The sequence below is a fragment of the Cryptotermes secundus genome, unplaced genomic scaffold (assembly GCF_002891405.2).
Source record: "Cryptotermes secundus unplaced genomic scaffold, Csec_1.0 scaffold681, whole genome shotgun sequence".
Taxonomy (NCBI): domain Eukaryota; kingdom Metazoa; phylum Arthropoda; class Insecta; order Blattodea; family Kalotermitidae; genus Cryptotermes; species Cryptotermes secundus.
Window position 1 is genome coordinate 32384 of NW_019737395.1, and position 23629 is coordinate 56012.

At 37.5% G+C, this 23629-nt stretch overlaps 1 protein-coding gene and 1 long non-coding RNA gene across 2 annotated transcripts; one reads left to right on the forward strand and one right to left on the reverse strand.

Annotated features, from left to right (window-relative positions):
* The first annotated feature begins 209 nt into the window (after positions 1 to 209).
* On the forward strand, positions 210 to 4832 carry LOC117282777. The gene is made up of 2 exons (XR_004513648.1): positions 210 to 917; positions 3676 to 4832. It is a non-coding gene; the product is annotated as an uncharacterized LOC117282777 (long non-coding RNA).
* Positions 4833 to 4884: 52 nt separating this feature from the next.
* LOC111870353 (acyl-coenzyme A thioesterase 9, mitochondrial) lies at positions 4885 to 23312 on the reverse strand. The gene is made up of 11 exons (XM_033753807.1): positions 22890 to 23312; positions 22573 to 22655; positions 20257 to 20381; positions 19098 to 19218; positions 15216 to 15331; positions 14036 to 14258; positions 11393 to 11595; positions 9824 to 9909; positions 8057 to 8144; positions 6069 to 6219; positions 4885 to 4972 (listed from the first exon to the last, which is right to left on the reverse strand). The coding sequence occupies exons 1-11, from the start codon at positions 22958 to 22960 to the stop codon at positions 4914 to 4916; spliced, it is 1326 nt and encodes a 441-aa protein (XP_033609698.1). The 5' UTR covers positions 22961 to 23312; the 3' UTR covers positions 4885 to 4913.
* Between the last annotated feature and the right edge of the window lie 317 nt (positions 23313 to 23629).

Below are 23629 nucleotides of genomic sequence, written 5' to 3' on the forward strand. Positions count from 1 at the left end.
AGAGAATCCTGCTTGACCTCAGCACTAGTTTGAGGTGAATGGTCAGCTTCACGCTCCGGCCGCTTTACCCCCGAAGTAAGAGCAACCAGTACTCATTGGATAGGAGGCTGGGTGCGCCTCAGAGCCGGTCTGGAAGACTTGGGGAAGAGAAAAATCTTGACCACTCACCCCCAAATAGTGTCAAGGTAAAGAAAACGTGGATGTATACATCCACTCCTCCTTACGCCTTCATGGCGTAGTGTTTACTTAGGTAAGCACAGTGACAACTTTATGTGGCATTATAGTACCTCGGAAGATAGTACTCCTCTTCTTGGGTGCTTTGTGATTAGCGTATGTATTTGTCTCTGTTGTGATAAGTTTCGCTTGGCACAATTTCTTGAAATACAACTGAACAATATAATTTCACATATCAAACCTTGCCTACTTGCAACAAGGTAAGGGTTTGTTTGTAATACACTTGTTTTGTGAATTTATTGCTGTGAGAACAAATATTTTTGAACAATATGCACATCTACTATAAAAGATATTTCTACATGATATACAATACATTCTTTTTGTAAGTGGATCAGAAATATATAATTTTAGGCATCAAATTAGTGTATTTGTGGCACAAATGTATGACCATGGATGTACAATTTTTTCACGTTTCCTGTACAGTTTAATAATATGAGGAACATCCTGAATTACAGCACTGTATATTTCTTTAGAAAATTATATTTTTTCCTGGTTTTACACCTTTATTTAATGCAGATATCAATTTTCAACTACAATTATGCACTTTTATTATTCATCCTGGCATGTATGCACTGTCGGTGGACCCCCCAGTGGATCTAGGTGACCTAGAGTGAAGTCAGCTGATGGCATTGACGCTTGGAGACTCACTGTTGCTGTGTGCGCTCCAGGTGAGCTGTCTTGAGGTAAGAGCAGCTCCAACAGATTGACTAGTGCATCGGAGGTACATATTTTTATATGCTGTCATTAATGACACTTGACCCAGTGGGCATTGGCACTGCTGTGATCAACGCTGATTGACTAACATTGTGCTAGGCTCTCACATTCCCTTTCATGGTCTTTTGGTGCACTACTTTCACTTGAACTTGATGGTCTCTTTCCAGGCATCTTAAATAAGGCTAACACACTGTAAAATATAAAATAAGATGGGAATAGCAATCTCACTACTAACCATTCCCATAAATCATTGACATCACTGACATGTACATATATGCAATCTGAATTTTAGAACAAAACAATTTAATTAAAACAAAGCAGTTTTGGCTGAATTTATTATTATTTTGAATTCTGTCTCAGAAAAGTATAATACTTACCCCAAATTTTAGTAAGGGCAATCTTACGATCGCTGTCAAACCTTTTATGCCATGATTTATCACGTTTGTAAGAGTGAAGTTCCATAACCTCAATGTCCGTAACATAATAGAAGGTAAAGTTGTCTTGTGCTCAAGTAATTAAGCACCACTCCATGACAGTGTCTGGAAGAGTAGATGTATAGATCCATATTTTCTTGACCTCAGCACTAGCTGGAGATGAGTGCTCGGTTTCACGCCCCGGCCGCTTTACCCCCCAGGGAAAACGCTCCTGGACCCCATTAGATCAGAGGTTGCATGGACCCCTGAGCCACTCTAGCCCCTACCAGGACTCGAACTCTGACCCCTAGGTCTTCCAGTCCATAGCCAGTCACTATACTGACTACGCAATCCCAGCTCTCAATCCATAACATAATAGGTATGTAAAAATATATATGGTTTTAAATACAAGTAATTGGCTTGTAGGGTACATTCCACCCAAACACTTCAATAGCAACTGTTAATAGGATTACAAGTGTATATATAACATTTCATGTCACTTGGCCATTCAATTTATTCTCTGTTAAAGAGTGACATTTATTAATTGTGTTCTGGTTTAATATAATACAAAACAATGGATACAGTGTTGTCATCTGTAAACCAACAATCAAAGCTACAAATCCAAGAGCAGAGTGAGCGAGCGCATGCGTATGCACAAGTACGCATGCGCACACAGTATAGACAGTGTCATGTAACTTCAAACAAGGCCCCGCATTCCTAGTCAAATCCTGCGCATAGCTTGTGGTGGGAGGAGTTTCTTAACACTCGTTCTTTCACTTTCACCGACCCCTCGTGTTTCATTGAAACTACCCTATTCTCTTTTCAAAGAACCTATTACAATAATACAAATACATTGTCACTCATCATGCAAAGAAAAATATGTTTAATGTATATTACTAATTTATACTTTGAAAATTAAAATTAAAATTGAGTGTACACATATACCCTGACCTAATTTCTTACTCATTATGTACGATTTAGCGCACAAAGAAACTGATATTTTTAAACAGATGATAGAAAAACTGTAAGTATAACCTGCTTCGAGGGTGCCTTACAAACAACTGGCCCCCTGTCGCTTCTCACACTCTCGAACCCACCCCCTTGTCTGAAATTTTTCTTCTAAGCAATCAAGGTTACTCTTGGCCTTGTTCGAAGTTACATGACACTTGCTATAAACTCTGCGTTATCTGGTATGCACAGGGAAGGGGATTTGGTGGTGACATGAATCTGATGGTTGCATTAGTAAAACACTCACACAGACCCAATAAAATGTCAAAACAACATATTCTCATTTTAGTTCTTGTATGTGAGCATTCTTAGGTGACACAGATGATTTATGGGTGTAAGATTTCAGATACATATGCTGTAACACAAACACAGATTCAACTAACATCTACTATAATGGCCTCAATGTATGGGGGGATGAGAGGTAGATCCTAAAGGAATCTGATGATCGTATATAACACACAGAATTACTGGGTTTTTGGACTTTTTCCATCTTCCAGTATTCTAGAGAATAGAAAACAGAAACTGGATTTGTTTCCATCCTCAGGTGAAGGGGAAGGGGGGGGGGAGAAGACAGTCTGCTTTTACCGGTTCTCACGGTCTCTTCGCTTGCAGATTTCTTATATTTTTTCTTCTACCCTGAAGATGGAGGCGATACGTTCCTCCGAAACGTCGGTTAACACCACATATACACGGTGCCAAATCCCAGAAGACTGCTTTCTTCAAGACATACTCAGTTAGACCCCTTAGAAAGAGCTAATTTGAACCCATCAACAACCCATATCAGATTTACACAGCTATTTAATCACTTGAGACCAGGCTCATTTGGTGGGAGATAACAAGAAAATACATAATAAAAACTGTGATAAAGCACACACATGCTTGGGGCTGGGATAGAGAAAGAGGTAAAAATTTATGCTAGAAACATAACCAACAAAGCCAAGAGCATGAGCACCAATGCAAAGAAATGGAAACAAATTTTGAAGACAAGTAGTACCTACCACCAGTGTCATCTTTGGAGAAAAACCTGAACACTTAGACTAAAAATTTATGGAAACCCATGAAGAATCTGTCACATCATACAGATCTTCTTTGGGAGTTGGAAACCTCATTACTGATGCGGAGGGTCCAGCTGGGAGAAATGTCCAAATTGGGTTGGCTGATTGGATTGGTTAAGCATGCTATATGGGCCAATTCCTTATATTTTTTTATACCTGCTGTTACTTTCAATTTCCAATATCCTAGCATCATCCCAGCCTACTCTATGACCCTCTTCATAGGCATGTTGGGCTAATTTTGATCTTTCTAGAAGATCCTGTTAGAGATGGTGCCTGTGTTCATGGAGCCGCACGGCTAGAGGTCTGTGTGTTCTGCCAATGTAACATCTGCCACATCCACAGCAAATGCTGTAGATGCACTGTGCTGTCTGTAGCTGATCACTTTCTGGCCTGGTTTTCATGAGTGAACACATTCCCGAAGCATAAGCTCTCAACAACAGGACATCCATTGGTAGGTAATAGACCAATAAACATGCATTCTTAACAACAGAAGATGATGTTTTCTCTGGGGTCTGTGCCAAGGAGTTATAAGATGGCACAGTCAGTCACAGTTCAGAGAGGGAGTACAACAGAGTAGTGGAGGAGTTTAGTTGGAAGTCAGAATAGTTCCCATTGAGTGTCCAGTTGGAAGAAGACGAGAGTGTGTCAGATAGTGATTTGAGAACTGTTGTAACCAGTTGTACAAAGGTCCAATAAATTCGATCATCAAATCCAAAACCAGTCTTATCAGCATGCAAACCCCAGATATGTGACAATATTGTTTGAATTTCATTCTCTTTTGGCCAGACACATACTTTGAAATAAAAAAAAAACACATAAAATCGAGATGTCCATGAAGAATGAACTAATGAAGTTATTTAAAACTTAAGAAAAAGTCATAATAAATAAATTTCCATGTTAATAGTTAATTAAGCTTTAGTATAAGACCAATCAATATGTAAGCACCACAAATAATTTCATGAAGGAAAGTACTTGTACTTCTTGCAAAGCTAATACTTATTCAACTAGTCTACAAAAATGTTCTGTCTTTTATGTAATCTGAAGGTTCAGTACTGTATCCACAAGAGCATGCTAGTAAGCGCCATACATACATATCCCTAAATAAGGCTGTGCCTTTATGCAAAACCATGCTTCTTTGAACAGGTTTACAAGAAAAAAAGCATGCTAATGCTTTCAATCCTAGTGTCCATGCTCTGCAACACAACTAATCTATATAAATAAATACAAAAACAGAAGTTGGTGCAGAATTTGTAAATGTGCTGCTCTGCAGTATCAAATATTAGTATGTTATCATGGCCTCATAAATGTGTATTTATAAAACACTCCTTCAGAGTAAGTAATCAACTGTACCTTTTTCATAACATTTCTACACAGCTTTCAACCCAATTTTTAGACAGCAGAAGATAAAAATATTTCAAGCTGTATTGGTATTTTCATGGCTAATTCAGTTAGTAATACTGTTCTAAAGATAAAATTAAGGCTATACTATCTATCCCAAACCCATGACATGCTGGAAATTACGCCTTCCATCAATGTACAACATAGCATCTGTAATACAAAGAAAAATTATGCATTATAATAAACCAGAGATCAATCTATCTTTAGGTGAAATAGAGTGTAGTTCACATTAATTTATATTACAAAGTGATATGCATAAACAATATACATAATGTAAAAATTATTTCAGTTATAAGTACTATTTTGTATGTGGATCTAATTGTTGGTCTTGATTTAAACTTGTTGGTAGAAATAAATCCAAAAGAAGCACTCAACTGTAGAAGATTGTGTTCTGTACAGTAAACTCCCCATTATCTGGCATGTACTGGGAACTGAGCGTACTTCTTACATGAATCTGCTTGTTGCATGAGGAAAGCTCTTAGAGAAACTCAATACAAAGTCAAAACAACATGTTTCTGCTTTAGTTCTTGCATGCCATGAGGATTTAAAATCTCTTGAAATGTTACCAATTTACATTAGACAAGACAGTAAACATCCTGAATGAACTCAATTCATCAAAAATCGCTGGCTGTTTATAATAAAGAAATGTTATTTTGTTTTAATTTACTGTTACCATATTTTCAGCATTAAGTATAAAGAAATTCTGGGAAGAACTAAATGCATATTTTCCTTTCACTATAAACTGAGTATCTCACATAACATAGACCACATAAAAACACTATATCCTACAGCTTTTCTGTTGCCTAGCAACAGTAGCCTCTTCTTGCTCCTCTATTCTTGCTTTCAGGAGTCAGGGGGAGCACACAAACATACAAACATACAGACAGCAAGGTGAGCTCATAATCCTTTCTTATTTTTTAAAAATAAGTAAAGTAGGATCAAAACTAAAACCCCCAAAAGTTGTGTGACTTCAGAATATTATTTATCATTTGAAAATCAGCAAAAGTATGCGAACATGTGAATAATGTGCAATAATGTGACTGGGCAATTTAATACTGCAGCAGTGCACATATGTGGTCCAGCTAGCCAAATGTTGCATTTGACAATATTAATACTGTCTTCCTTCCCCTGTATTAAAATCCAGCCACCAGCCACACAGTACTGGTAGATTTGGTATACTCTATTCCAAATGGTAAGCGTTTAAATGTTTCAAACACCAAATTGAAATATTATTGTATTCACTTACCACTATATGATCGTGGTATGATTCTCACAACATCTGCAGGAGTTTTGTAAGTAAACTGGAAGGAATTGGTTGTCACAGTTTGACTGCTGACAGGGTCAATAACATCTGCAAATACTGTGATCTGTATGAAGTTCTGCTCAGTATACACCACCTTCCAGGACATAAGTAATAATCAGTTCTGCTCAGTATACAACACATATCAGAATGTAAGTAACAATAAATTATATTAAGCAAGCACTACCTTCTAGAAAACAAACAATAATCAGTTTTTCATAGTACACACCACCTACCAGAACATAAACAACAATCAGTTCTGCTCACAATATACCACCTTACAGAACATAAGTAACAATCAATTCTTCTCAGTATACACCACTTTCCAGGTATTATCTTCACTCCTCTACCTTGAAGATGGAGGAAGCAGGTTCCTCTGAAACATTAGTACCTACCTAAACTATATAGCAGTTTTCTTTATAGCTTGCAGTAAGTGATTTCAGTTGTACATTCTCAGCTAATAAAATATCAAATAAACTGATCAGTTGTCTGTTACATAATGATGTAGCTTATTATACTTACGAGTATATAAACTAAAAAACTAAACTCTGCAGCTTTAGTCTGCAAGAGAATTATATCAACCAAGCAACCACTGCTTGTCGGTGAAGTTAGTGCCAACTTTCGGCTGTGCCATAGCTCAAGCGGTTAGTCGCTGGCTTCTCACTGCCACGGCCCGGGTTCGATCCCGGGTCTGGTCAAGTGGGATTTGTGGTGGACAAAGGGGTGCTGGGGCAGGTTTTCTCTGAGTATTTCGGTTTCCCCTGCCAATCTTCATTCCACCAATTGCTCCACAATCACCTTCACCTATCATCTGGGGCTGGTACAAGGGACTTAGTCCCACCCCACTAGCAATAAAAAGAATAGTGCCAACTTAAGCGGATAGAGGGTGTCATGTGGTCAGCACAACAAATCCCCATGGCTATTAATTTTGGTTTTCTAGACTGGAGCCCACATTTCCTTGAAACAGCTCCTTAATTATCCTCACAAGGCTGAGTGGACCCCATTCCAGACCCACCACTTCTCAGAAAATCTGGTAGCGCCGGGAATCGAACCCGGGACCTCTGGATCTGTAGCCAGGAACTCTGACCACTAGACCACAGAAGTGGTCATTATACTTATATAGAGCTTATACTGTCAGTGGCTGAAAGCTAATAAAATTGTTGAACAATAAGATTGCTTGGGAACAACGAATTCAAAAAGATTTGGAAGGAAGTGGTCATGAAATAATTTGGAGTTCTGACCCAACATTTGCCTGTGGAGACTGATGTAAAGCACAGAATACCTCAATCACAACAGCCAGTCTACAGGCAAGAATTTGAACGTGGGGCCTCCCAGATATGAAGCAGAAGTTTGGCCTACTGACCTGACATTTTACCTTGATTATGAATGGGCAAATGGAAACTTTTAAGTTGTCATCAAAAAAGGTGAATTTCATGTATGCATGACACCAGTCTGATTCTTAGAAGCAATGTGTTATACATCAAGAAGACAGCAGGTGGATGGATGGCACAACTGTATTACCTTGGGAAGTAGCTTTGCTGGCACACATCTACTAGGTAATGTTTTATACTGGTGATTATTTAAATCAATGACAAACATATAATGCTCCAATAATTCAATAAATGTAAGTAAAATACTTCAACAGAACATAATTAGTTGCACTTTGCGCACAATCAGAGAAGCTTAATAAAAATTCTGTATAATATAACATGTACATTTTAGAAACATCTATACCATGTATCCAAGACATTCTTCTCTCAGATATACTTAATATGATCGGCCAAGAAACGTATTGAGGCCTTGAAATATACAAATTAAAAATACAGATGTGGATTAAAACATAATTTTGAGTTGCTTGCTATAAACAGTGCCTTATATATATATATATATATTTGCGGAGATTAAAAATCTGAACATAAAAAATCTGAACTTACATGTGCATGCATATTGATAAATGATCCAACATTGACAGGCTTCCGGAAGCTGATGTCACTGATATGGAGGAGCTCAGGGTGGTATTTACTGAAATCAAGGAAAAAGTAATGGCATATAATAGTCAATTATCCAAGGTAATCAGATGAATTTGAGGAATGTTTTTAATGCATTTATTAATGGTTTACTTAATGATCCTATTAGTAACTCAGACTATCCAGGATCAAATGATAGGATAATAATGCATTTGAAAGGATGTACAAGACATTATGGCATAATTTAAAATACTATCACAGCAGCTGTCAGTAGATACTGAGAAACACCACAAAAACCTCAGTCACAATAGCCAGTCTGTGGGTTAACACCTGAATCTCATAACAGTGTAACATGAAGCAGGAATGTTAACTACATGACCACAACATTGCACAGAATATCTTAAATAGATAAGATAGATAACTTATTTAATCTCATCTATTTAGGCTGCATATTGCTTTCATACAAGTTGTAACATGTCATTATGTGTCATATATACATTCAGCTCAGCCACATTCTTCAGAGCCCAGCTGTATGGCTCTTGAAGTAAGGTATCGCGTAACACATCTACAGTTACAACACAAATTCATTCATTCATTCATTCATTCATTTCTTTATTTTGCAATCATAATTGCTATAACAAGTGAATTGCTGAACAAGTGCAATTTGCAATAAACTTCAGCATGCATTTAGATAACAGATACAGAGACTTTTCAAATCGTGAAAAGTACATATCTAAAAGTTAAATATCAAAGTGGCATAAAATGTTTTCTGAATAATGTGAATCAGTTTAAGATGATCTTGCAGTTATAGATAAAATTGGTATTATTTACAATTCATTTGTATGAAGAGGTCAAAGAATAAATACTCCCATTCCAGTGTTGATAACAATCCTCTATTATCAGAATGTAAATTAAATAGTCCTCATTTCACTGAACTTCAGTGTATACTGTAAAAAAATAAACTGTTTATTTATCATTATCAACAATTAAGGCTTAAGCTATTTGGCTTTTTTTTTCTGTGGCGCTACAGCCCCAATTTGGGCCTAGGCCTACCTCCATGAAACTCTCTGTTTCACTTCAGTTTACTAGATCTTACACATTCGGTAGGACTCCTTGGGTGAGTGATCAGCTCATCGCAAGGCCTCTACCTGTAGACAAACACAGTAAAACGCACACAAACATCCATGCCCTAAGTGGGATTCGAACCCACGATCCCAGCTTCCGAGCGAGTGAAGACAGTGCATGCCTTAGACCGCTCGGCTACCGTGACTGGAAAGCTATTTGGCTTATTCCAGTCTTAAAATCACCTGTTCATTGCGTTAATAGTTGCCCCAAGTCTCTCCTTTCAATGGGTTGATAAACAGTAAATTTGTTTTGGGATTCTGGAATTTTGCATGCTTCAAGGATGATCCATTCTGTTCTGGATGTTACTCATCCAATGAAATCAAACATTTCTAGTTCTCTCATTATTTAATTTATGGTCTATTATAATATGCCCAGCTGCCTGCCTAAGGAACCTCATTTCATTTGTCTGTATGGTATTTTGATTTGCTTTAGTCCATATCCCTGTATCACTTCCATAATGTTGGACTGGTACTGGCATCTGTCTCTGACGTTTCCTCCCTTGTGTATCATGTATACTTTGAATAGCATAACATATGTGTCTGAAGTTCTACAATATAATAATTTAACCTGGGTTATTATTAAAAGTAACTATGAAACTGCTCATCATACCTGTATAAATTACCAGCCAACAATGACAGCTCCAATGCATTCCTCATCAAAAAGCCACCAAATATTTTGTTGTGAAGATTTCGATGCTAGAAAAAAGGAATGACCTATTATACAGAAAATTTGATACGGATGAGTACTGTACCTCTACTTTATGTTCTGTGACAACCATTCAGCTCTGATGCACATTACATCTGTTCTGACATTAACAGCAACTGAATTTAAAAAACCAACACTTCACAACTGAAGGTTATGATCCTCACATCCTATTGGGAGCACAAGGATGGAAAATGTGATCAGAGGAAAGGAATCCATTTTTCCAAATATTCATCTGGGAGAACAGTATGAGATAAAAATTTCCTCAAGAACAGTAAAAATCCCCTAGTACCACAAGGCTGGTGACCAGATTTTAACTTGGGGTAACAGCATTGGTATTGAATAAATGCAATGCCCAGTTAGCTGGACCATGGAGATCCACTGTTCCAGTAGTGCAATGGGAGGCCAATAAAGGTTCATGAAGTAGAACAGTTGTAACTGAGAACTTGGATGGCTCAGTTAGTAAAATGAATGGCTAAGGGCCACATGACCGGAGTTTAATTCCCAGTAGGAGTAATGACTTGTCTCCTCACCACCACATTAAGATCAGTTCTGGGGTTCACCCAACTTCCTATCCAATGGGAATGGATGCTCTTTCCCTGAGTGTAAAGTGGCAGGACCATCAAGGTAACCTCTCACCTCCAGGTAAGTCTGAGGCTAAGAGAATATGTAGAGTTTTACCCCCACTCCCATGACACACATTCATGGTTTACTGCTCAAGCCCAGGGGTAACTTATAACAGTAACTCTGATATACTTGTCACATTACCTTGCGTGTTTGATCCATACTTAGCACCAAATGGAAATGTATAACAAAAGTTACAGTAAAAAGAAATGAATGGACAAAGTGCTTTTGAGAGCAACAGTACATAAATTTTTCTGTGTATCAAAAACAAAAACTCTGTGGCTTTAGTCTGCAAGCGAACTATACTGAGCAACTGCCACTTGTCGGCGAAGTTAGTGCAAACTTTAGCAGCTAAAGGGTGTCACACAGTCAGCACAACAAATCCCCACAGTAGTTAATTTCGGTTTTCTAGACCAGAGCCGCTATTTCCTTGAAACAGCTCCCCAGTTATCCTCACAAGGCTGAGTGGTTCCTGTTCCAGACCCACTACTTCTCAAAAAATCTGGTAGCGCCAGGAACTGAACGTGGACCTTTGGATCTGTAGCCAGGAACTCTGGCCACTAGACCACAGAGGCGGTATCTCATTAGGTAATTACCAAAATTTAAAAATTTGAAATAAAATTACAGAACATTTTCCTTATGTTAAGCCACTTGAGAGAAATTTTATGAAATATTCTTTTATGGCAAACTTATTACCAAGATATGTCATCCAAACAAAGCAAAATAAACTATGCAAACTATATAAGATGCAATGCAATAAATGTAAAGACTGCTGTGAAAAGAATGGTACATTATTTTAGAGCACAGTACATATGCATGAAAATAACAAGCATTTCACTCTTGACTGATTACCTCAGGTTGGCCAAAGATTATACTGCTGTATGATACTTCATCCATCCACATACTATTAGGTGGCAACACACGTTTGTGAATAGTCGGATCTCTTACATCTACAGTCTGTAAAAATGTATTATGAATAACTTTTTGTTCTTCTGTATTTGGCACAACTTTTAGCAGTGATTGCTGTTGGAACTGAATTCGACGTTTCTTCCTGCCTGTAAAGATATCATTACAAATGTCATTTTGTATATATTCAAACCAAACAGACACTCTAGACTTGCATTCAACAGGTGTTAAGTTTGAACCTCAGTTGCAAGACACTGAATGTACTGACTGAAGTTTATTGTGGTTTTCCTTAGTCCCTCCAAAAAAAAATTTCAAGACAGCACCTCAATTAAGCAAAACTGCTTTCATTCAGAACCTTTACAATTCATCAGTCATCCTGCCATTCAATGATACATAGCACAACTACTGAAGAAAATCATAAAATAACCCATGAAAAATAAATAAATATTTGACATATCAGTTTTTAATCTAGTAGTAATTAGTCATTCCTCCTCTTTTCCCCTCACATACATAAATATGCATGTACACACACAAATGCAGTGTGAACAACACAGATTATAACAAAAGAGAACATGAGGTTTGAGGTTTTCATGCTGGTGGATATAAGACCGGCAGTCTTTTGGTATGTCACACTGTGTAGTATGGTAGATATGTACCATTGTTCTGAAGGAATCTGCTGCCTCCATATCCCACTGAAGATGGGAAGGCAGGTTTTCTTCCAAAATTTTGATAACCATCTAATGGACTACAGTGTCACATACAAGAAGACTGAATCTTAAATACCCAAAAGGCTGTGATAATTTTCTATTAAGATGTAATTTACAGACATTATATATTGTGTAATCTGACAAATAGGTACATATCTACCAGACTACACACTGTCATATTCTAAGAGACCACAATCTTAATATTCAGCACCTTCAAAACCTCAAATTTCATGTAGTGATCCTCCACAGCATGACTACTCTCCATATCTTCAACAGATTTGAATCTCTCTGGATTATGCAAAGCAAGCAGCTCAGCTCCATCTCCTTCCTGAAGAGACTACAGCATGGTTCCCTGTTTCTTGCAGTTCTAGTTTGGCGCCTAGCTAGGGAACTACAAAATTTCACACCTGAAGAGATCACAATCTTAACATTCCTCGACATGAGTATCTCAGATCTCTAAATCATCTGTCATGCTTTTAGCATTTTATTACATATCTCCTATAAGATCACACATTAATTCTGAATATTGTTTAATGCCAACTACTGGCAAAAAAACAGTAACTAACTGAAACTTCATGGTATATTTTAGAAGGCAAAACTTAACAAGTAGAGTCTGTTAAGGCTGATTATACTAACTGGCCTAAAAATACTGACTGCAACCCAAACATATTCTTTTTCTTAAGCTCCAGTGTCCTCATATGAAGTCAACTGATGTCTCTCAAGTTTCTTCTTCATTTTGTTTCAATGATAGAATTTGCAGAGAGTTGGGAAAGTGGAGGAGGTAATATAAAACAGAGAGACTTGGACAAAGTGCACAGATACTGCATATTCTTGGAACAGAAGTAACACACCTCTCAATCAACCCCCTCACTGTCTGTTATTCTGAATTTGTAACCACCCATAAATCCAAGTTCTGGCTGCACAAGGAACTGTTAAAAGCCATAATAAAAAATCCGTCATTAAGCTTAAATTTATTGAAAATTGATTATTATTTGTCTGGTGGCAAAGAGGAAAAATTTTTTTTTTAACATAAAACTATGGATCTGAGGTTTAGCATGCCAAATGAGCATATACCAGCAGCTGTTTTTGACCTTGAGTTTTCACAGCTTTTGGAGTTTAATTCCAATGTACACTGAAGCTGTTCCAACATTTTGGCATACACTGCAGTCATCATCTTTAGGGTGAATGAGGTGGAAGGAGTAGAAGTGAGGGGGGGATATGACCCCTTCTGATTAAAATTTAAATTTGCTAGTGGGGGGTGGAGTCTAGCTGGGTCCACTCAGCACGGTGGCCACTGATTGGCCTATTGTACCTGCCCCGGGTGATTATGATGATGGAGAATTTGGTGGAATGAAGATTGGCAGGGGAAACCAAAGTATTCGGAGAAAACCCGGCCCAGCGCCACTTTGTCCACCACAAATCCAACTTGACCAGACCCAGGATCAAACCTGGGCTGCCGTGGTGGGAAGCAAGCGACTAACTGCTTGAGCTATGGTGCAGTGGCCCCTTCTGATTGCATAGCACCATGCTCCACCCTTCTTCACTTCCATTATGAGATTTACAATTAGCTCACTTCCTCTTTCTGTGTCATTTACCCTGAAGACAGCAAGTGTAATACATGCCAAAACACTGGAACAGTTTTAAAATATGTTGCAGCTAAGTCCTGAATGCCAAAATTACATCTCAGCAACAGTTACATACCAGTTTTCTGAATATAATGAAACCTGAAAGGCTGCATCTCTTGAAAATAAAAAATAATTGATAAAATAATGATATAAAGAAGTCACTGAACTTGCAGGAGGAAACAAATCAGAACCACAAAATATTTATAACACAAATTTATTTTACGTGACTCTCAGTAACATTAAATTTATATCCTTACTCTCTCCACCCATCAAAATCTCTTTCTCCTTCTCATTTTCTGGGACCAGAGAATTAACAAGAGCTGGACTGTCATTTGTAGAATTGCGAGCAGCCATCAAGAAGAGAGCCCTTGTCATTTTCTCCCAATGACCATGGGCAAATTGCTCCAGCCACACAACTATCTCCATAGAAGAACTACCAACCCAGGACACATGACCACTGAGACGAATATTAGCATCATGCTAGAACAGGAATACAAGTACTACAGCATGACTAACTCAGAATCAAAAATGATATGAATTTAATTCATATGCAAAGATAATCATGACAGATTGGCTCCTAGGTTATTTACCAATACTTTTCCAACTGCAGAGGTTATATAGTACATATTGAAACTGGAACACAAGGATAAAAGAGCACTGGAATCTGTGATGGACAAAATGGCACTCAGTCATGTTTTCATGTTTTCCCCTTAATTACACAAAGCATATCCTGCTCCTGATCCTGGATTTCTCCTGCCAATTATCATTCCCTCAATGCTCCATACTCATCCATCATAGGGCCTTTTAATGTGCATGGGACCCTGTCTCATCCCACTCCTGGAGGAGGAGGAGGAGGAGGAAGTAGTAGTAGTAGCAGCAGCAGCAATGACGACAATGACAACAACAATGAAAGGCTTATATTCAGGAGGTACCAGTTTCAAATCTCAGCTAGATTATTAACTGTCCTGAGAATTTCTGTGGCTTTCATCAGTCTTTCCACAAATATGTTGGGAAAATAAACTGAAATATGTTATAACCAGTTCCTTCAAAATTATCACTTGCTCTGACTTTATAATCATCTTTCCATGTAATTCAAAACTATGTAACTTCCATATATGAAAGTACTGTATTATCACATAATCTAAGACTCCAGCATCACATACTCCACTGAGAAGTATGAATAATATTACTACAAGGCTACCTAACATTGTCAGAAGTAAACCTACATGAATATTAATATACAAGGACTCAGAGCAGTAAATATTAAGATTGTGGTCTTCTGGAATGCGACAATGAGGAAGCACCAACATCTGCATCCATCTTCAAAATGGAACATTTTATTTCAAAAATTTGTACCTACTCACCAAACACATTGTCACATTCCAAAAGACCATAATCTTACCAGGACCATGGACAAATAAAACAAAACCAACATACCTGAGCTTTATAGGATGTAAAAGAAATTTGATCCACAAGAACTGTGACAATTACATAGGGTGTATTGTCTTCAGGCTTCTGCTTTGGATTTTGTATATGTTTCTGTGCTATCCATACTGTAAATATTTAAGCACCATTAATTTTCAGTTTCAACAAATCAACTGCATATTATATAAAATGCTTACAATACAGTGTTATATTGTATTATCTAAAGGCCAAAGAAACTGCTACTTTTCAGCACCACCCAGTCAATTGCCTATGATTCTGTCATGTGCGGGGGTATGCATGATGAAAATAATGGGTTCTAGAGCAGATGAATTGATTTTATTGGTGTTCTTTTACAATTACACAAATGAAAAAACGTCGTCAACACTTCAGCTATTCATCTGTCTTCTAAATTCCCTTCAACTGTAGTTAAATTGTACTTTACTGTCTCATGGCTCTGGGAGCCATCAGCACTCACACCTTTTGGTTCTCAAATGGTTCTTGTTAAATAGCCTTGGCATGTACCACACAGAAAACATCATTTCCAAATTCTTCTACTGTTGTGTGCATATGTGTTATCATGGGCACATGCATTTAGGTTCCTGGCGTTCATGTTACATTGCTGTCTCATTAAGGCTGCTCATTCTGACTAGCCTACAGACATATTACAATTTCTTCTTCTCTTAGGGAACATGATTGTGATATCTGTAATCAGCCTCATGAATGGCACCTTAACACCCTGCTGGCTCTAATGTTTCTTCTTCCATTTTGTGGGAACAAAAATTTCAAGAGTCGCTGATGCTGCCAAAGCACTGGCATATAAGCTGTCAGTAGTCTCCTCTTTCATTTGGGAGGGGGGTGGCTCCTCCACAATGCCCTGTCCCTCATTTTCTGGAGCCTGACTGCCGGCTTTCTGACTTCCAGATCTAGGGTCTGGCTGAGGGCCTCCCTGAAGTAACTGCTGTTTTATGCCTGAGCCTCTTATGCTGTCTACGACTGCCTTGTCTGCTCCCTTACTAACGTGGTCCTCACATAGTGCAGGAAAGGCACAGGGTGTCAAATATTTGATGGCAGTGGCAAAATCCAGCAGGGATTCACCATCGTCATGGGTCCGTCTTTTCAGCTGATTCTTGTACCTTGCAACCAGACCCTGGTCCCTAAGTTGGTCCTCAAGTGTCCCAACAGTCTCTTCATACATAGCTCCTTTAGGGTCTCTGTAGAACATCGGAAGCCCAGCCCTGTACGGCGGTATGAAGGTGTGTGGCATCTGTGTGTGGTACCTACTGATGGTGCTCCACTATGGCTCTATCTTTTCTGGGTATGTATCTGTCATCACGGCCTCTTAACTCCTCCTGATTGGCTTCCATTCTTTCTGGATATGCCTCTGTCTTTTTGAACCAGGCCCTCTTCATTTCCAGCAGGCCTCCATCTTTTCTAAAATAGCCTCTATCACTTCTCAGCTGACACTCATCGTGGCCTTCATTCCTTCTAGGCCAGCATTCTTTTCAGCTCTCAGCTTTTCCATAATGGCTACTAAGACATTCAAATGCTGCCATGATTATCTGTCACATGGAATCCAGTCAAATCAATCCAACCAATCCAATTAATCCCAGCTGTATTGTGTTAGTGACCAGACATAGGGTTTGAATTGAAAATTCGATTTATTGAACATTTACAACTCGTAACTACAAATAATTACAGTACTATCACTAATGCACATACTAGGTCTCAGTCTGTTACGTCTTCAGTAGTCATTGCTTGGTTTACAGTCTTCACTATGCATCACTAGGTTACAGCTGTTAACAATGAAGTTTCTTATAGTTCCATGCTCAAGTCTTTGTTGGAGAGCAAATGGCTTGCAAATAAACTCTCAACTGCAGTTCATGGACTGTTACCCATAACTGGCTAACTTTTCCCAATGGCCCTCACTATAAAGCTTTGAGACAGACCAAAGAAGACACTGCCTCCAACAGTTCCTCCACTGTTGCATCATGTGTAAGTGAGCCACTGCCTAGCGATGGCCCACTTGTTTACTGAGCTGTTGCCTAGCAGGAGATGATTTTTCAGTCATCATGTCACAATATGGTGAAGTAACTTTTGATATTACTAATAAGGAAAACAGTTATAAATATAGAAAACCGTTACAAGAGACAAAGCTATTAATTCTGAATATATATAAAAAAAATGTGGAAACTAATGCCACAGCTCATCAGGATCATTTTCTCAATTAAGAATAACAAAAATGTTATGTTACAAAATGACACACACACATAGCTCTTCCACACACCCCCGCCCCTAAACTAATACCATGGAAGAGATCTTTACTTGGGAAGCTAACACTTGCTTAACTAGTCATGAAACTCCCCAAATTTACAGAACTTGAAAGTACATTACTGTGTCACAAGAACCCACTGTGGGCATAACATGTTGGCTTCTGCAGTGGGATGTTGTCAGCCCCCACTCCCACCCCCACCCTCAAGTTGGAGAACAACCATTCTTCCACTGTTCATGGCCGTTTATTCAATATATTTGCAGCTACTGCCATATGTGAAGTCCTTGTCCTTAGTCAACAACAAATATCGTGATCAAGTGGCTAGAACTCCTGCTTCATATTTGGGAGGTCACGAGTTCAAGTCTCTGTCATCCTGACCAAGGTTTTCATGACTTTCCTTGGTCCTTCCAAGCAAATTCCAGAACAGTAGCTTAAAACTGATCATGACTGTTTCCTACCACATCCTTTCCATTTCATTATTCATCAATCATTCTATTATTTGAGGATATACAGTGTGAACTATTGACAGTGTCATTAAATAAATCATAGACAAAGAAATCCATCCCAAACCTGAGAATGTGCCATGTCACACTGACATATTACCCACTTAACATGGTATGTAATGTTCTTGCTGATGAGGAATGAACCACAGAAAAACTCAAAGATATAATATTTGTAAAGCAGGACAACTGCATCACACTCATATGACAGATTCAAGGTACAGTACTTGTTTATTTCTGTTCAATCATGACTCATCACTATTTAGTTAATAATAACAAAACAAAAAACAAAATCCGTGGCCTGTAGTCCAAAAGTGAACTATACCATCCGAGCAACCGCCGCTTGTCTGCAAAGTTAGTGCCAACTTATGTGGATAGAGGGTGTCACATGGACAGCACAATGGATCCCCATGGCCGTTAATCTCGGTTCTTTAGTTAATAATGCCAAACTTTATTTATATCAAGCCATTCCTTACAGTAAAACCGTTACATAGAAAATCATTCTGGTGTCAGTTAGGGCAAAGGAAAAAAAAAAACTTGTGTTTGTAAGTCGGTGTTTCTGAAACATCATAGAACTGACTGAAGTGTCATGGCTGATATGTATAAATTCTAATTCTTCAGTTTCCTCATGTGAACCTAATATAAATCAAAACAAAGATGATACAAAATTAACTCTGTAACCTTCCTAATATGTAAAACACACACAGCTATTAAAAGTTATGTGGAAATACTGCAGTAGAGTTTTTGGATCCAATTCAAAACATCAGTTCCAGTTTCCTTTAATTACATGCAAAACTGTAATTTCTTAATTTGATTGTTATGCCTTCTTTAAAGTCTTTGCTACTCCATACTGTAACATTCAAAAGAAAAACATCAATGTGCACAACAAAAAATATATACTTCTGAATGTATCACATAAAAATCGAAACATCATTACAGTTAGCATACTGTAAAATTGGAAATTTGGAAGACATGCAGTTTCTACTTGATTTCGACAAAAACCTGTGTAAAAGTCCTAAAGTTTCTTACCACTAAATTTTTTAATGACTTCATTTCCAATCAGTGTTTGAAATTACTGTTAGTTTATATTTCTTCACAAACCACAAGTAATCATTTGATATTCACCTGCAAATATGTCCATATCTTCTAGCAACCTGCCCAGTCTTACATAACCTTCAGAAGCAACATATTTCTCTTGAAGCAAAACATCATCTTTCAAAGGAATGATGACACTTGCAAAGCTGTCCTATACAAAGAGCAAATAAAGCACGTATCTGACAACACATTAATTCCTCAAAACTACATATCAATTCATTACTTGAACAGAAGTGTAAAGATGCATGCCTTCTTGAATATGAAGTATTTAAAACGCATTCTTTACAATTCTGCATACCACATTGCTGTTCATTTACCACTGATTAAAATCAAGTATCACAAATATAGATCAGTCAGTACATGGAACAGTTCATGGGCTGGATGACTGGGAAACAAGGGTTCAATCCCAGCAGAGGCAGAGATCTGTCTCTTCGCCATAGCATCTGGACTGATTCTGGGACCCACCCAGCCTCCTATTAAGTAGGTACCAGGGAATCTCTACTGGGAATTAAGCAGCCAGGGCATGAGCTGACCACACACCTCCATCTAGTGCTAAAGTTATAAATATGTGGTGCTATACCTTGACTCCCCTACACACCTTCATGATGTGGTGCTTCATTAAGCACAGAGACAAGTTTTGTAAATACATTGCTCTAAGGCTCATCATGCTATTTATAACACTGCAAGGGCATGAATGATTTCTCCTAGCAATTACTTCAATATCTGACATCACAGAGTGCACCAAATAAAAGCTGTGTATCGTAACAAGATCTATGTTATGTGTCAAGTTCCAGTTTTTTGTGCAATGGGCCATTTTTGAGAAAAATTTCAGTGAACATCAATTTTATGTTAATGTAAATTATGGGTTACATAGCAACACTTAAGAGCAAAATTAAATTCACCCCGCAGCTTTTGGTGCAGACTTCTAAATCAAGTTTCAACATAATCTACTGCATGATTCTGAATATTAAATATTCAGACAGGCGGACATTATTGCCTATTATGCAATAATTTTGTGCTCTTTGTTGAAGGAAAAATTAAAAAAAAAATACTTGTTCTGGTTAAGGAATATTCTATGCCAGATCAGCTGTAGGCCTAATATTCTTAACAGCACCTGAAATGGCCACAGAAGTGTTTATATAACCCAAGAGTAATTTCTTTTCTCTAATAATGTGGAATACAGACTTACGCTCATTTTACGAGGTGGCAGATCTGCTTGGGAAGTTGGCAATAATGACAACAGATGACTTCTGGAACTCTGAAGTGGTTTGTAACCTCTGTCTATGCCCATACAATTGATCAGCCGTTCTTGCACTACAGGAATAATACTAAAATGGTTAGAGATGACACTGGTGCCTCTATTAACCAACCATGCTTATTCAGATTAAAACAACAGTTCCTTTACTATAGTTTATAAACTTTTGGGGCAATGGGAAATATAATTATGTAAAAAATTAGGCAAACAAAAGTTCGTTTCCAATTAAGAATACTGTCTTCAAATGCTGGTATCTATCTAAGAACAATATGGTGTCACATCCTGGGAGATAATAATAATTAGCTACTGCCATGAGAATCCAAATTATCACATCATTTCCCATTATTTATTGCCAATAATTACAGATGCAATGACCTATGATAATATACATAGAGTTAATAGAAGAAGATAAATTTACAGATTATCTATTTATTAAAATTAGAAATGATCAATTTGAAATGAACAAAATGGCTTCTAGTAATACACAGAGAGTGAAGTAAAATAGGAACAAATCAAAAACAGGGAATGATATATCATCAATAGGCCATGATTCACCCACTCACTGATGCCAAAGGTTCTGAGGTTCAGCATTTTCATATTACTGCCAGAACAGTTCAGTCAGTATAGCAATGGGCTACAGGCTAGACCTGATGAAACAGGGGCAAGAGATTTTCTCTTTTCTAAAATGTCCAGATCTGCTCTGAGGCCCACCCAGCCTCCTACCAAAGGCTCATTCACTGGGGATTAAGTGGCTGGGATATGAAGCTGGCCACTCACTTCCATCCAATGTTGAGGTCAAGAATAGTGGAGCTATACCTCCACTCTCCAATATATCTTCATGGTGTGGTGGTTAATGAATTTAGCACAGAGAAAACTTGACCCTTTTCTTCTTTACCTTTTATGTTATTAATGTGACAAGAAATTAATACAAAATTTTTAGTTGGAAAACCTAATGAAAACAGACCATGGGAGGCATGGGCATAGATAGCAGGATAATAAGAAATATCTTTTAAGGAAGTGGACTGGATTCAACTGGGTAAGGAGACCCCCCCAATAGTAGGACCTTGTGAACAAAGTGATAAACATTCAGGTTCAATAAAAGAGAGGGAATGTCCTGACTAATAAGTGAGTGTTAGTTTCTCTAGGGCTCTGCTTTGTGGATAAACTATAAGAGAAGTGAAAGGATACTAAGAGAATTAAAAACAGTAGCCATATTAGACAAAATTTCAAAATATAAAACTGTATAGGCTTGACATGTTGACAGAATACTAAACAACAGACATGCGAAACTATTCAAGATCACAAACCACATGGCTCAAGAAATCAGGGCACACCTTTGAAGAAATGTCAATAGCTTGCATAATTAAAAACACAACAAAATTCATATAATGAACAACAGGCATACTATTTACTTGTCAGCCATACTTTTACTAGCCATAGACACACATAAGGACACATCTGTTCACATTATTTTCAGACTCAAAATCATGTAGCTATTTTGTGCAAAGAAATGGCCACATATTATTTTCAGATTCAAAGCCATGTGGTTATTTTGTGCAGTTTTATTGGTTACTCCTATACTATAATTTGAGATTAAGAAATGTATCTGTTGCAGTAATTGGCCAAACAAACTGACCATGTAAAATTAAGCCCTAAGCATATAAAAGGAAAGAAACTTATAGATTCTAAAATGTCCTGATGATGGATGTAACACTCAGAATTACTGGGTGTTTGGACTTCGTTCATCATCCAGCATTCTAAAACCCATAAAACACAATATTTCAGAAACCAGAGCTGTTTCCATCCTCAAGCGAGGGGAGAGACGATTATTCTGTTGGGTCCCTTAGAAAGAGTTAACCTCAATCATTCCTTCTAATGGACCCAACAGAATAGTTGTCTCTACCCTCACCTGACGATGGAAACAGATCCAGTTTCTGAAATGTTGTGTTTTCTATTTTTTAGAATACCGGCCAATGGACAAATTCTGAAAACCCAGTAATCCCAAAAGAAACTTATGTTTGAGCCTCACTGCTTGAATGATAGAACTGTCTGTCTGTTTACAAAGTAACAAAATGTGATCCATGTGTAAACACCTATTTTCATACTTTGGTTGCATTGAACTTGTTCTGAAAGCTGAACTTGCAGGCCTGTTTATAGCAGTGAAATAAGACTGAGACACTTCACCATTTATTGTATTAATAGGTACATTATACTCACGAAAAGCCCTGTGAATATTCGCATTTCACTCACCTTCTGCTATAGTGAGCTCCTCTGCAGAAATCTGTCCACTGATTTGGACATTTATGCTGTCACTGCAAAATGTACTTGCACTTCTGTCATGCAAGATACAGGTTGGTTATATTTTTTTCAATGATTATATGCATAAAATAAGACAATAATATATTTTACTCATAATTATAGACACAGATTTACAGTAAACAAAGAACTACAATTCATTAAAGTAGGGTTATGTTTCTCTATCATACTACATACACATTACACACATGTAACTGGGCACAAATAAAATAAATGAATAGCTTAGGATGTATATTATCTTCATGACTTACGCATTTATTCTGACATATTTCTTCAGCAAACCCATATTCCTGAACATGCTTTTAAAAGGGTGACTAGCCATTTTCACACTTCAAACACCTATTGTCAAGGAGGTCAAGGTCAAGTTGCTCAATATGATGTAACTTATCCATGACACAGTACCTGTTGGAATCCAAAGGCCAGTACCAAATGCATGTTATGTCCAATGCTTCTAATTTACATCTTTAATCAAAAAATATCTCTCTGGTATTACTTTTGCGAAGAAATTACAAAATTAGCATGTTATTTTCATTGTTTCTAATTTATATCTTTAATTACAACAAAATCAGGTGTGGCTTTTCCATGAAACATATTCACAAAACAACAAGTAAATTAAATATGCAATAACACGTTCGTGATGTGTATTTGTACCAACCGTCTTACAGTGCACACAATTTCACATTTCTCTTCACTACATGTTTCGGCACTAATGTGCCATCTTCAGGTGTGGTTTTATTTACATCAAACCATTGCACTGTATGCCATCATGTCTCCTTTATAAAATGATTAAAATGTAAATTTGTCATGTATAATAATAAAATTTATATATTAAAACTTTTCNTCTTGAAAAGTTTTAATATATAAATTTTATCATTATACATGACAAATTTACATTTTAATCATTTTATAAAGGAGACATGATGGCATACAGTGCAATGGTTTGATGTAAATAAAACCACACCTGAAGATGGCACATTAGTGCCGAAACATG

Coding starts and splice junctions, on each gene's coding strand:
- LOC111870353 (XM_033753807.1), bottom strand. CDS start 22,960: ATGGCTAGTCACCCTTTTAAAAGCATGTTCAGGAATATGGGTTTGCTG. Junction 20,382..22,572: donor GGAGCTCACTATAGCAGAAG/GTGAGTGAAATG, acceptor TTATTCCTGTAG/TGCAAGAACGGCTGATCAAT. Junction 14,259..15,215: donor TTACATCCTATAAAGCTCAG/GTATGTTGGTTT, acceptor TTCCTGTTCTAG/CATGATGCTAATATTCGTCT.